General features: G+C 41.2%; 1 protein-coding gene across 1 annotated transcript in view; it reads left to right on the forward strand.

Annotated features, from left to right (window-relative positions):
• The window catches only part of pigg (phosphatidylinositol glycan anchor biosynthesis class G (EMM blood group)), a 96,719-nt gene that overhangs the window by 72,867 nt on the left and 8,309 nt on the right, over positions 1-15,543 (forward strand). The window contains exons 11-12 of the mRNA XM_008290270.1: positions 3,581-3,890; positions 9,176-9,339. Coding sequence (XP_008288492.1) covers positions 3,581-3,890; positions 9,176-9,339 — 474 coding nt within the window. The remainder of the gene's footprint in view (positions 1-3,580; positions 3,891-9,175; positions 9,340-15,543) is intronic.

Here is a 15,543-nt window from a genome sequence, read left to right on the forward strand (position 1 = left end):
TTTCCCTTCCCAACATGAACATTCTCCATAATGTTCCTTAGTGTCCTCAGTGTGTCTCTTGTCTTCATTATTCACTACAAGGTTGTCCAGAGCCATTATCACTGACTGGCGTTTTATAACTAACTGGTATTGACACCAGTCTAAGCCTGAATATTGTTTCCACCCATTGCCACACTCCAAACAGGAGAGCACAACTTGTGGCGGCACACTTTGCAGAAAATGTATGACATTAAGCGTCATTGAAGTCTACGTCACGGTGCCTACGGCTAGCTAAACTTCCCGATGTTAACCCTTTCCACCCTCTTGGGTCGCCACAGTATTCGTCAGAGCAACCAGGTACTACAGCCAGTCTTCAATACATTTTCTGGCCTGCATGTAGAGGATTGTGGTTTGGATCCTGTGGAGCCAGGCTACACCCTATCAGCAGTACATCTACAGGAGCTTTACAACAAGGTTCCCACCACCTACGTAACAGGAACAGCTTGGATGCAAAAATGCTTCTTTTTTTTTCTTCCGTAATGCATCGCAGAGCTTTTCAGTTATCAAGCAAATACACTGGATTGATTTTAATAATTTTAATATACTTGAAGTGTGCGTTTTGTGTGCAGACTCTATTTTGGCAGGCACTAAATATTAAATGACTTGGAACAGAGCCGATGCAAATAAATAACTTGATCAAGAGAACCGTAAATTACTTTTTTGTTAAAAATATGAGTGCAGTACACAGAAATGGCACCTGAAGTGTTTGCTTCCTGTGGGAAGAATTACAACAGTTTCACCTCTGAAACAGCCAGAATGCAGTGGAGCATCTGTTTCTGTTCTCCCTCGAGCTTTACATGTAAATATGCTGATATCCAGTCAGTTTTATTTACATGATGCTGTAGCACAAATCATAAATTTGTCTTAAAGAACTTGTAGGGCATCCAGTGTGGCAACTTCTATCCAAAGACATCGATGCAGTCAGGAAAAATCTAGACAACAAAAAAACACAGCAGCAGAGCAGGGAAACAAACACACGGGAGAAAAAAAGAAACAAGGGCAATGTGCACACAGGGGAGAGAGGCGAGATGAAAGGGTGAATGTCCTGGAGGACAAAGATGCAGAACCGAAAAGAGAAAAAGAGGTCCCAGGATAGTGGACGGGTCCATCACAGGGAAAGCTGAGTGAGAGGAGAAGGCAGTGGGAGGAGACAGATTACACATCGCTGTGGATGCTCACGAGGGACGGCGAGTAAACAGAGTTCCAGAGATGGAAGTAATGATGTTGTGTTTGCGAAAAATGAAAGGCTGCATGTTTGTGTATTACTGCCTAATGCGGCAGTACATCCCTACAAATGAACGGCGAGGTGTGACATCCAGGAGGAAAAGCAAACTGCTGTGGTAGAAAACATGGAACTCTGGATACTTATTTAATTAATCTGAGAGTTGGGACCCTCCGCTGTCGCTAATGACAAAAAGAAAGACTGAAATTATGCCCGTTAACTGTTAAAGGAATCAGCTGTCAGAAAATCTCCGAGCAAGTCTCAGGTGTAGCCTTGTCTGGGTTGCTTCACCACTACTGTTGTTAAACTCGCCTCTTACAACCCGTGCTTCGCCATTCAAGAAAGAGACTTGTGGGAAAATGTCACCCAAGCTTAGAACGCAGGGGGAAGAAAATATGTTAATGCCACATTTCTCAACGTTATAGTGATGCAGAAAGCGCGACAGACAAAGTGATGGGTGTGAGAAAGTCTGTTTTCCTGCGGCGATTCATTCTGTCTTCCAGTCTCATAGCTTTAATTATTAATGTTACATTGACACACTGCATACCGAATGAAGGAAGGGTTATGAGTCACAGAAATATAAGGAATCCTGTCTAACTAGAAGCAGGGATGTGAAAATAATTAAAGTAGTGAACTCTGAGAACCTTTCATAACGAAAGGTCTCGCTGAAATGTGCCCGAACCACGTGTGTTACTCAACATCGGGCTTTGTTTGGGTTTTTTTCTCCTCTTTTGAACTTTTTCACCACATTTTCAAGACGTGCTTTTATTAATGCCGTCATATTTGCATTTTTGACTATAACTAATATATCTACAGTCGTCCTCAAATGTATTCATACCCTCCCTTTAATTGAAGGAAAAAAAACTCTGCTACTGAAATAAGTTGAAATTGACAAAACTAATAATAATTTTTTTGTTTGTTTTTGGGGTTTTTTTTGGCCCACTGCTCATTAGCAAAGTGCTCTAACTCGACCAGGACAGTTTTGTTTGTTTTTTTAAATTATTCTTTTCAATCACAATTCAAAAGCAATGTCTTATTTCACTAAATTCTAATTTTGCAAATTTTTATTTATTATTACAGTCGTGACTCGATAATCTGACACTAAATGTAAAACCTTCGTTCATGTTGGATAGCAAGGCTGTCGGATTGTCAAGACGTAGGTCAAGATACAAGGAGGGCTTGATGCTGGAAGGCTCATTTGTTGTTAATATTTATTGTTGTAGTTGTTATAATAACTAGTGTGTTGTTAGAACGCTACACATCGCTGGATTTCACGCCTAATTGACCGATGCAATTGTGCACGTTACGGCCACTTCCACCCCAGGGGAGCACCCCGACGGGGTGGAAGAGGCCAGAACACACAGGCAGTGTTTGGCTGCTGATGCTAGTTTAGTTAGCGCTCACAGTTCTGTTTCCACCATCGGTGGCAGCGGGGGAGTGGCAGATACGCTCTACCATTACCATCCATGTTTACTTCCTTAAACACTGAGCACGCTCACTGCGTGTGACGTCGTCGTGTCCTCTTCTGCGCATGCGGGACATTTTTGGGTCGTATGAAGTTCACACAGCAGATCACATACAAGTTACATTTAACTAGAAATGTGAACGAACTCACAAAAAATCTGATTTCACAAAAAAATTGAGCATTTAGTCCTGCAGTGTGAACGTAGCCAATCTGTTGGATTGTTCAGTCAGATAATACGCCGTTATCCTTATTTGTGATGTAAAATGTCATGTCGGAGTCTGAATCCAAGGCTGTCGGTATGTTAAGGCTGTTTTTAATGGGTTCCGTTCATTTTTCCTAAAAACCTGTCGCATAGCAAGGTTTTCATATTGTTAAGGGTCGGATTATCGAGTCACGACTGTACTGTTTTCAGTTTCTAGTTATTTAAGTGACTGTTGTGAATTTTGCCTTTTCTTAAAGGAAGGGTCTGAATAAATTCGAGGACGACTGTATTTTATTATTATTTTTATTTGGTTAATATTTAACGTTGTCTCTCCTGTTTACAAAGACGTTTGTTTGGCCTTTGAGCTCGGCTACAGTTGATTCGTTAAGATTATTGGATTTCTGTTGAGGAGTTTGATGAAGCACCTTTTTTCTTATCATTCATCATATAAAGCACAGGTTAAATCATTTCCCATCTCTGGAGATTTAATGTCTAAACACATGAATAGGTACAGCCAGACAGCCAGGATCCACATCCCAGAGTCAGTTACCACAATTACTTGAATATTGACTCAAAAGTTTTGCGGGAAAAATCAATACAGGCTTACTGCAAATGCGAAACACTGACACAGTCTGTAATCTTTCTCTTTTAGGGGAACAGTGGAGGCACGCTTTGTTTACGTCTTTGTCTTGGGCATCCTCTTCACGGGCACCAAGGACCTGTTGCGATCCCAGATCATCACAGCAGATGCCAAACTGAAGAGCAGGGGATTATGGGAGATTTACAGCGGCTTGGTTTTGTTGGTTTCGCTGCTGTTTCGTGCTCACAACCTGCCAGTGCTCTGCTGCTGCCTGTTGATCCAGACACTCATGGCTCAGTTCATCTGGAAGAAACTCCACTACGATGCAGCCCAGACCACCATCATGCACTACTGGTTCGGTCAGGCCTTCTTTTACTTCCAGGTAAGCGACAATAAGACGGTCTAAGATAACAAATAATAATACATTTGTTTTATAGAGCGCTTTTTAAGAAACTCAAAGACGCTTAAGAGCCAGTTTGTCTGTTGAGGTACCTCCAACACAGTGGAGGGTTTATGAAATAAGGTGTAACATTTCCCCTCAAGGCTCATGATACTTGTTACTAGCTGTGGTGCTGTTGGAGGTGTAAGTGTGACCACGATTTAAAATTCAAAACAGATTTTCAACATGCAAGAGCTGCACGCCGTCTTAACAGGGCCGCTGTGATGGAGCAGAGATCTTTAGAGTCCAGAGTGGCTGTTAGCAAGTTCAATAGCTCACACAGCTGTTTTCTTTTTAACCTCTTTATAGGAGGTATGATCAAAAAGTTAAGAGACTGTGCCTTTAAACGACAAAAAACCTGATTTAAATGTGGCCGCTCTTCACTTTGAAGTCGTCTCCTTGCGCAGCGCCACACTGCTCCCAGTGCTCCTGCTGCTCTTGGAACAAGTCCCATTATGTCAGCGTGTTAAACATCCTCTGACTGGAAATCCTCCAACGAATCCAAACGGTGTTCCTTGAACTTTACACTTGCAGATTTTTATTGTCATGACGGAGAACCTGGTTTCATTTGTGACACAGTTTAGGTTGTTTGCAGATATTCTTCCTTAGACGTGGGTGGATTCCATAGCAATCAGTGAGCATCCTCTTGGTGCACTCCTTACCTGATGCACCTTCTTCACAGCCGTATAACCTGGTGCTGCTCATCCAGCCCATCCTGTCGTACATAATGCCTGGCTGCACTTCATCATCACTCTGCCATAGGGAACAAACACTCTGGCTAGTTTGAATGTTTCTAAACCATCTTGGACGGAGTAAAGCGAAGGATGCGACTTTGATGTTCCTTCAAAATAGTGGGGGGCGGAATAGATTTGGTGGAACATTTGCATGCAGAGAGACGACACTGTCATTAAAATGGATTATCCACCACAGACAACTAGCAGGGCTGCCTTCCTGCACGATCCAGGCTCTCTGCAACTTGTTGTTTTGCTGTTTCCTGTGATGAAGTGAATTTCAGCACCTACAAATAGTTAAAAAAAAAACATGCAACATAGGTCACAAGGTGGTACTGTGCTCTGTTCACACGCAACATGAACAGAATCAGAACTTTATAATCGCACCTCGTACAGTTCAGAGACTAAAACACCAGTAAGAGTAAAATGAGGTTAGCAGAGAAGACAGAGTACTACTTTTTGTGGAATAAATAAATAAGGTGCAGTGGTGTGCATCAGAATCGCTGACTTGTAGTATTTTCCCATTAATCTTTTAACTTTATTCCCAATAGTCTATTCTTTTTATTTCATAGAGTGGCAATGTGTATGTTTATATCAGAGCTTTTATCCAATCATGTGTTGCCAGGATCAAAGAAATCTGCCCTGAGGCCTTCAGAATCAAAAGTGCAGGCACCTGAAGCTTTAACCAATCAGACTGAGAGTTGGTGGTCCCAGCGTCAGCTACCTGGCCTACGATGGCGTCAACACTTTTACGTCCTCTGATTGGATGGTCAGAGAGTTTAGCCAAAGCTAGCAGTTCCTATTTGTAGCAACCTGCACAAGCTTTTTTTTTAAGTTAAGTGAGCGGACATTCTCAGCCTTAAAATGAATTAAAACTTATGGCAGAAACACGACTGGACAGAACCCACTGTCAGCGTTAGCCTCCATGGAGATAGAACTGAACTTATTGTTGGAAGTGAAACACACGGATTACCTGCTGAACAGAGTGACTGAACTCTTTATGATGAAAGAAAGGAGGATGGATTCTGTGTTCAAATAATCACAGGTTTTGTTGAGTAAAATATATATTATTGTCATTTTACTGGGCTGATATTGATGCTCCTGCTAAATGTGATGTATGTGGAGCAGCTGTGGTTAGAGTTAAAGGAGACTTGTTGAATTGTTTTAACTGGGTTTCTTGCTTGAGTGATAAGATTCATTCTCGCTGCATGAGATTCCTGTCTGCGGTGCAACGTCCTGCTATGCTGCCTTTCTGCATAATACTGATGGTTTCCATAGCCGTGACGTCATAATGACGGTGTTAAGAGGTGGTTTGATTCAGGTAGGACGCCACTGAAGGCCTAAGAGGAAACAGCACGGCCTGCCACTGATAAGGTGTTACATCAGTGATCGGTACTTTCTTTTGAAAGTGACTGTTTTTAGTTTCTCTTTTAAGCGCAGCATCTACTCATCAGTCCAAGTTAACTTTCACAAAACAAGGTGTGTCAGAAAAGTTCAGAAAAATGTGTCAGAAGAACTCGTAGTTTGTAGTTTGAAATATGTCTTTTGTGACACCAGTCCTGGAACTTTCTGACACACTTCATAGACGGGTAGATAATTGTCTTGGACTTGAAACCACAGCATCACACGGCACCCTAGACAGCAACACTGTCAGGCTCCTTCACACAAGTATTTACAGAAAAACAGATTTATTGACCAACGTCTTGCAGTTAAAAAAACGTATTCTCAAACCAGTACCAGTTTGCAAATTGCAGCTATTTCCCAAACTGTACCACTTAGTGTTGCTGATGCTAAAGGTAAAATCACCACCTTCCGTATCTACAGAAGGAAGTTCAGGAGACAACAAAACAGTCGGCAAGTTTGTCTGATTGTAAGAGACATCTCATTTACCGCTGACCTGAGCGCAGCAGCATTTAGGAAGAGCCATCGCGGCTGATAAAGTGTTAGATTCTGTAATAGGTGCAGTTCTGGGCCGGGGAAGAAGTTGTGTGTAAATTACATTAGTTTCGTCCAGAGCTGCCATGAAGCCCAACTGGACTGGTCGGTTCCTGCGGATGCGTTCTGGTGTTACGAGCTGGTGATTGTTCCTCAAAGGCAGATTCGACGCCTGTCTTTTCATTTTACCTCCACCTACGTCAGATATTTGGATAGCCACTGAGTCTTGTTGTCCATCACTAACAATTTAATAACCCTCATCACCCTTGGGTCATTAGCACGGTGATGGGCTCGGGAATAGACCGCCACCAGACAATTTCCCTTCCAAGCGTCCAGGCATGTAATTACAAACCTTTGAGTAATAACGTCCTCAACGCAGCTGTAACTATAATGGATGTGTACGTAGCGACGTATGCGATGGAAGTTTTCTGCTCTGAAACCAAACCTGGTGTCGCACAGAATAATCACAATTATGTTCAATTAAAATCTAATCGGACGCGGCTGATTGTATCCGAGCTGTTGTTGTAAAGTCTAGACACACTGTTGCTTTGTGTTTTCAGAAGCTTTTTTTAATACGTTTTGGCAGGAAGCTGTTGTTTTCAAAGTGTCCTCGCTTTACCGGCAGCCAAACTCACAGAAACACAAGAGAATTATGGGAAATATTCCAGGTAACCTCAGCTGCAGACGTCGCTCGTGTCACAATGAACTCAACATCGCGTCGCATGATGAATTAACCGTCTCGCAGGAGGTTTGTTGGCCGTCTGCTTTTTGCTGTTTTGATCGTTCGGAGTGATTTGGAGTCAGACTTTGCGGCGGATTTTCTCCGGATTTATCGCCGTCCCGAAACCAGATGGTCAATAAGGCAGCAAAGGAGGTGTTTATTCTTTAGAAACGAGCCAGTTTGTGCAAATGTTGCCACATGAGTAGGAATGAGTCGACCCACGGGTATGAATTCAGACGCAGCTTTGAAAGTTTTTGCAGAACACATGGATTATCAGGAGGATGTTTAAAAAGCTCACAACTCAAAGGGGGATTTAATTAAACAACAAAAAAACAAATGCAACAACTTCCAGCAGATTGTTTCTGCTTGGTGCACAATACTCACATTGACAAACCTCACTTATAGTTGCAACAAACAATCACAGACGTTCAGAATTGCCCAAAATAGAGGCACGCATCTCGTCTTTATACATTTTCTTTGCGTGACATCAAAACAACGGCGTCAGATCAGCCTCCACCGTCAGACAGCTCGCTCTGATGAGACTCAATTTTGTCTGAAATTTGTGTCCAAAAAAGAGAAAGAACGTTTCTTGCCGTTCTGTTTTTCATAAGCGATATATTTGTTGACGGTGTAGAATGACATTTGAAAGATCACAGCAGGATTTCGGCAAATAAGCGAGCCGAAAATATCCATACACAGCCTCCAACCTGCTCGCTGATATTTGCTGCGTGTTTGTTTAAAACGGAGCCAGCTGTTAGTGTTTTCTGCCTCTGTGATCAGGGATGTGTGCGCAGACGGGAAGGAAGCCGTTATTTGATGTGCTGCCGCTTATGGATCTTCATTGCGTTCACATTTAGGAAGAGATACATCTTTGATTTCTGTTTTTTTTTTTTTCTTTCTTTTTCTCGCGAATCGAAACGTACAGCAGCCTAAAAAAAACACACAGAACAAATTCTAAATGTAATTATCACTCGGCATGCGCGACAAAGATTGAATTTGTTAAGCAGATCAGAATGATGCACTGTAAATAAGAAAAGATGTGAGCAGACAAGACAGCATTCCTCAGAGGTGCAGGCCAGCGTGGCTCCGGCTGCTTCATTTGTCTGAAGGCTGCATATCAAAGGCACGAACAGGAGGCAAGTGATGTTTTGCAATCTGAATGTGCTACTAAGAAATAAGATTAAACACCTGAGCTGCACGAGTTTGAACACGGATTACTTTTTTTTTTTTTTTAACATCATTTAAACCAAATCTTTATTTTTCTTATGTAAACACAGTATATCCTGTGTTTACAGAAAGCATATTTTAAATCCTGATTGCAGTGATTATGTTTTCTGAAGCTTCAGATAAAAACAAAATAGGTAAAAAAAAAGAAATACATACATATTCAGTTTACTGCAGGCATATTTATCTTGTTCCAGAGATAGTGGAAATTACTTTCAAAGTTAAATAAGGCAGAAAAATGCTGTTTTCTAAAAAAAAAATAAAGTGTTTTTAAAAAATGTTTTTGCTGCCACATGCACACACACACACACACACACACACACACACACACACACACACACACTTACAAAGTAATCTGAGTGGTTCTAAGTCCAGCTCCAGACTGTGCGCTGCTCTGGTCAGGGACTGGAAAAACACAAACAACTGGGCCACTGGGAAGCCGCCAGAAGCTCAGAGTAATGATGATAAAGCAAAGGACCAGTTCTTTAGAGCTCTGAAGTGCTTACGAAGCTCGCTCCTCAGATCTTTGTGTGCTCATCTTTTTTGTCTGTATACAGTCTAAGTTATTTCTGCACTCGTAACAATGCTTAAAAGAAGGTTTCTTTGTGCATCTGCAGGGCAATTCCAACAACATAGCCACCGTCGACATTTCTGTTGGCTTCGTCGGGCTGGAGAGCTACGTGGAAGCACCTGCCATCTTCCTGACGGCCCTCAGCACCTACGCAGGACCGCTGCTGTGGGCGTGTCACCTGGTCTGCTACCTCAGCTCAGAGAGAGACAGGTGAGTGTCGGCTGAAGCTCACCGTGGCCAACTGAAGGTGTTTATTCTGTATATATGCCCTGTGAGACTTCCAGTGGATACTTGGAACCTGTAATCAATTAAATCATCAAATAAATATGACAGAAAAGTAAAAAATCTGATGTGGTTGAAAAAGATATAGCTACATTTCTATTTCCTTTATATCCATAGTTCACTTTAAAGGCACAATAGTTGAAATCCAAACGCTGAACACGTAACATGTGTAGATCATTCCTAATAGCAACTTGTTTCCATTATAATCTATGAAACTGGCTCCTCTGATGCTAGCACATAAATGTTATGAATATGTCACAGAGGTAAAAATACACCAGTCTTCAATTTATCTTTTCTACGTGAGGTGATCTATTTACTATGTCTTGACTCCACTCGTGTCTTTTGTGCTCTGTGTGTTTCTCTTTCCACATTTTACTGGAGCAAAACAGACACGAGAAGCAGAGGAAAGCCTCAAAACAGCAGCACAGACTCTCATACTGAGCCGGAATGAAACAAACGCACATGTATGATGTATACAATACAGTCGTCCTCTCATGTATTCATCCCCTTCCATTAAAGAAAAGGCAAAATTCACAACAGTCACTCAAATAACTAGAAACTGAAAAAAGTAATAAGAAATAAAAATTTGCTAAATTATACTTTAGTGAAATGAGACATTGCTTTTGAATTGTGGTTGAAACGAATAATTAAAAAAAAAAAAAACTGTCCCAGACAAATTAGAGCACTTTGCTGATGAGCAGTGAAATCTAAACACCTGTCAACAGGTGCAGACGTCTGACTGAGAGTTACAGAAAACACCTGATGGCAGTGATTGGCTCAAAGGGTTGTTCAATTAAATGTTAGTTCATGGGTCCCATCATGCTGGTTTGCTTGTTTTATTTGTTTTTTTCATATTTCTGTTGAACCACAATTCAAACGCAACGTCATGATTTTCATTGGGTTTTTTAAATTTATTATTAATTTTGTCAATTTTAACTTATTTCAGTGACAGCTGTTGTTTTCCTTCTTTAATAGGAGGCTATGAATACATTTGAGGACGACTGTATATAATATAAATAAAATGCAGTTTTTTTTTTCAATCTTTGTTTTGCCTGAATGGACTGCAATTTTGCGTTTTCCATTGTGGTGTGAAACATCAGTTTCAGTCTGTTTAGAACCACAAGTAGGGCCGGTAGTTTCAACGGGAGGGACTTACATGCACCAACATGTATGTAGACTAGCTGTCAAAACACAGAACAGAGAAGCTCAGATTACAAAACACACACACTGCTAAGGACACCATCACTCCACTTTTTCTTCACATAGCAGACATTTGTTTTGTTGCCATGTTAATAAAAAATATTGCATATTATTATTACCTTCCTGCCAACAGCCATCACCTTAAAAAACAAATCTGACTGACTGAATGATTGTTGTTGTTGTTGTATAGAATATATGTTAAATTGATTTTAAAAAAAAAAAAAAAAAAGTGAGCTTTTACAAGATTGAATTTCCCTTCTGGGATAAATAAAGTATTTTTCATTTTTCATTTCATTTTTTCATTCATATTACACCTTTAAATTAAACTATGGTGTAAAGAAAGCTTTATATCAAACGTGGCTTCCACTAGATCACTCTGTTGACATTTATTTAGCCAGTTCTTACCTTGTCTGCTATAGATGTTAACTTACACAAGTTGAAACTTTCCACAACTGTGCTGCTTCCAAATACGTAAGACACAACAGGCCCAAAGTACAAGCAGCAATTACAAGGATTTATTCCAGAAACAGTCCACATGTTGTGTGTTCAATGTAGTCACACTGTAGTATTTAATAGCTGGATGTAATGGATTAACTTTTGGAGTAATTACCTAAATGTAATAAGTAAATGGTTTAAATTGTTAGCTGTAAGTCATGGTTAGATTATTTTGAAGGCGCTGGCTAAAAGAAATGGAAAAAACAGCCTTCAATAAGAACACATTTGGATGAATGTGACGGTGGAGGAATGCTGCAGCTCATCAGCTAACATGTTGGAAGCCTCTGCTCGGCGTTCGAGCTGAATTCAGACATGCTTCTCTCCTAATTGTTTCATATTGGCTGTGCTGCAGCTGCACACCATCATCACAATTACAGTTAATTTTGAGTGTTGTTTGTTTGCTTCGTATACTTCTCCAGTCTGAATCCTCGCTGTGGGTGGGACGGTGAAGGTGCACCAAAATATTCTGGTAATTGGTTTACTCATGGCAACAAGCAGAGTTGCTTACAGGGTATCAAAGATGCATGTAAACAGCTTAACCTGCATAAGACCTCGACTGGAGAGAGGCCAGTAGCTGGTTGCTGTATGTGTGTGTGAAGGCAGCCAATAACTGCAGCTTCCCCTCAGCGTGAAGCCTCCGCACAGTGCTGAGCGATGAGGTTTGCGGCTGGGCAACAGCTGCCCTGCTGATAGAGCCAAAAGTAAAACACTATTTTAATGCGCAAATGTAGACGAACTTGCCTCCGTTGTTGAAATTGTATGAACAGAAATGCCGGGATGTGGTTTTGAGATTTAAAAAAAAAAAGATGTAGAAAAATGTTTTAAATTTGTTGGCAAAAAGTCCCATTAAAAGTAGACTGCAGCGGGTGAATATACAAGATTAATGTTCTTAATAATCTCTGAGCCTTCATTTGGTTATGCAGCGTTTAACATTTAATCCAGAATGTCTCTGATTAAAAAGTTCTATCGGTACTATAATTTTTGTGCTGCTAGCGGCGAGGCATAGAGATGACAAAGGTGATCAAATCATCCAATGTTTTGGTTCGTGCGCCGTGATATTTGAGGTAGATCTGACTTTTCATTTAGCGCTGACCAAAAACTGACCAAAAGTTAGATTCATAACAGTGTATGGGTACAACCTCTGGTCCGACGTCTGGGAGATTTTCAGTCGGCAGTTCAAGATTTCTACTTTTGCCCAGAAATGAAAATTTAGCATTTAGGGTTTCCAGGTAATTATCATGTTTTCCATCTTTCCATAGAGGGGTTGCAAGTGCTGAGACTGGCTACAGCTGGCAAACTCTGTGGCGTAGTTTCAGTTTACAGTCATAATAATAATCATCATCGTCATCTTTCTTCAGAGACCACTTTTCAAAGTCCATGTTTCAAAATGTTTCACAAGGACAGAGAAGTAGATCAGGCAAGTTCTAAACTCAACAGGTTTTAAAAACGTCCCATATTGTAACGCTTTCCATCTAATTTACGCCATTATGTGTCAGTTTAACATACTGCAAAGATGGTTCATTTTAGCTGCAAGGTGACGCAGTTGGTTAGCACTGTTGCCTCGCAGCAAGAAGGTCGCCGGTTTGTGTCCCGGTGGGGCCACCGGAATCTTTCTGCGTGGAGTCTCCATGTTCTCCCCGTGCAGCGTGGGTTCTCTCCGGGTTCTTCGGCTTCCTCCCACAGTCCAGAAACATGCTGAGGTTAATTGGTGATTCTAAATTGTCCGTAGGTGTGAATGTAAGTGTGCGCGGTTGTCTGTCTCTAAGTGTAGCCCTGTGATAGACTGGTGACCTGTCCAGGGTGTCCCCTGCCTTCACCCTGAGTCAGCTGGGATAGACTCCAGCCCCCCATGACCCCAGTGAGGATTAAGTGGTGTATAGATGATGGATGGATGGCTGGTTCATTTTACCATGACTTCATGAACCCCGATTTCTTACATTAGTTCCACTGACAACAGAAACTGGAAACTATGTGAATGAGGACAGCTTTATCGGAAATTTTGTTAGCTTAAAATACAATATAATTGTGCACAGAGGGCAGAAGAGAAGCAAGCAGATGTGAACAGCAGCTGAATTGCACTGAAGCACAGCAGGCAACATGGAAACACAGTAATCTGGTCCTTGTTTATTGGTTTCAAATTGATCTTAACGTTTCCACCTCCTCTGAATGTCCTTCAGCGTCACAGTTTGGACACAGCTCTGACCTGTGGACACACAATCAGAGCTGATGGTATCATTAACCACATTAGCCGAACAACATGCTAACACTGAGGACTTTCTTATTGTTGGGTGGCACTGCCATTAAAATGAATAATCCACTGGATCTTCATTTTCTCAGATGCTGGGAGTGCATGAAAACTGTTGTTTTTACCCCTACAGCGCACAGCAGCACATTTGTTGCTCTTTGTGAAGCAGATTAGTAGCTCTATGATTGTTGGTTCCACAGGTCCTACTGAGTAACTAAATAAAATTCTAACTGCCTTGTAAAGCTGGGAGGGCATTTCATTGAGAAGGAGGCCAGAGGGATGGCGATAGTAAGTGTCTTCTTCTTCTCACAGCTTCTATTTCACAGCCCTAATTTTTTAAGACGTATGAAGGACAATATAAATAGATTTTTACCATATGGGACCTTAAAAACTAAATCAATTCAGTGTATAAAACCAGTAGTGTTGGAAAAAGTAAAAGCATTTTTAAAGGGAATATTACAGTTCCCTTTTAGTTTTCCACTGGGTTCCTGAAACAGACAGTAGACCTCTGTCACAGAATCGCAAAATATAATAAAGCACATATGGCATTAAGAGGTCAGAGATGTAGTGATAGAGATGCCATAATTACCACAATTCTGTTCTAAAGCATAATGAGAGCCAGTTTAAAGAGGCTGAAACGTTAGTGATGTGCACACATCACTTGTTTCTGGATAAAAGTCTGGCAGCTGAGTTGTGTACAATCGGAGGTCGGATCAATAGATGGTTCAGGCAGGTAATAAAAAGTTGTTGCAGTAATCCAGGATTGATGAGCTGAAGTGTATAAAATGGTTCCTGTGGTAGGACAGATTTCTATTTTCCAAAAATGTCTAAGATGGGAAAAACATGAATGCCCAGGCTTTGTGTTGTGCTGCACAAAACTAAGATTACTGTCAAACCAGACACCAAGATTCAATGCAACAGGCTTAATTTTTTCCAAAAAGGAGCAATCTGTTGGTAGAATCTGTTTTTCCATGTGCCGTCATTAAGATAACTCTGCAAACCAGGGTCAGGACATCTAACAAGCAGGTACATCCAAGTGTCATCAGCAAAAAATAGAAAGAGACACCACGAATAATGTGCAAAAGAGGAAGCACCTACAAAAAAAACAGAAGTGGTCCTGAAGTCGATCCCTGTGGCACACCGTGCTTAACAGATGAAAGTGAAGATTCCTGTTCTTTCTCAAACACAGGACTTGACAGATATGATAAAAACCAGTCAACAGTTGGACCAGTTATTTCCTCAGTCTGTCTAACAGGATGCTGTGATTGATCGCCTCTAGATGTTGTGTTAAACTGAACACATCCCATCATCAGCTGCCTTTAAAAAGTCATTGGTAACCTCGAGCAGTGCCGTCTCCGTGCTGGGAAACTTGCTTTGTTCTCATTTTTTTGATACAAAGGTAACTTCGAAATCTATCCATAGTTTTGACAGAAACATGGATCCTGCCTAAATTTCTTTTAGCAATGTGTTCACACGAGCACTTAATGTTAATCAGTGACACAGTCCTTTGACAAGGAGCTGTTAAAAACAGACCGATTCCATTACTTTCAGCAAAAACTTTCACATCGAGATGGCTGGCAGACACGCTCAATTGTGGCAGCGGTTCCTAAAGTTCAGACAAGGTAATGGGATAAAACTGGTTCAGCCTATCTTGCTGTGGGTGAAGGACATCAGAGTAGGTGACATTGGGGGTAATAGAGGCTCTAATTGACTCCACTTTATCAGTAAAATCAGATAAAAACATTTCACATCAGCGTCACTTTCAGCTGGAGCACAAGCGGAGGCTGGATTTACCAGCTGCTCAACAGTCTGAAATAAAAATATAGGATTATGTGGATGGGCAGAAACACGCTCTGAAAAATGGTGTGTTATTCTACCATCATGTCACTGAACGCTCTGATTTAAAGCTGTGAACGCTGCTGTTTGCCATGGCTGCATGCTTTCTAATGACCTATCTGTGAGAGACGAAAGGATATTTAGTGAAAAAAGATTTTGGGGTATTAATACTTTCTACCAGAAGCAAGAACCTCATATAGAGAAGTGAAGGAAAGCCACTACATTAATCAACAACTATATCTAGAGCCTCAGTAACCACATGGTCACCATCCACATGTCCACAAGGGTACATCAGTTTTGTCATCCACCCAATTCTGGAGGGATTGACTGCATTGCTTTCCATCAGCGACGCCCAA

Source organism: Stegastes partitus, unplaced genomic scaffold (genome assembly GCF_000690725.1).
Source record: "Stegastes partitus isolate 25-593 unplaced genomic scaffold, Stegastes_partitus-1.0.2 Scaffold663, whole genome shotgun sequence".
Lineage (NCBI taxonomy): Eukaryota > Metazoa > Chordata > Actinopteri > Pomacentridae > Stegastes > Stegastes partitus.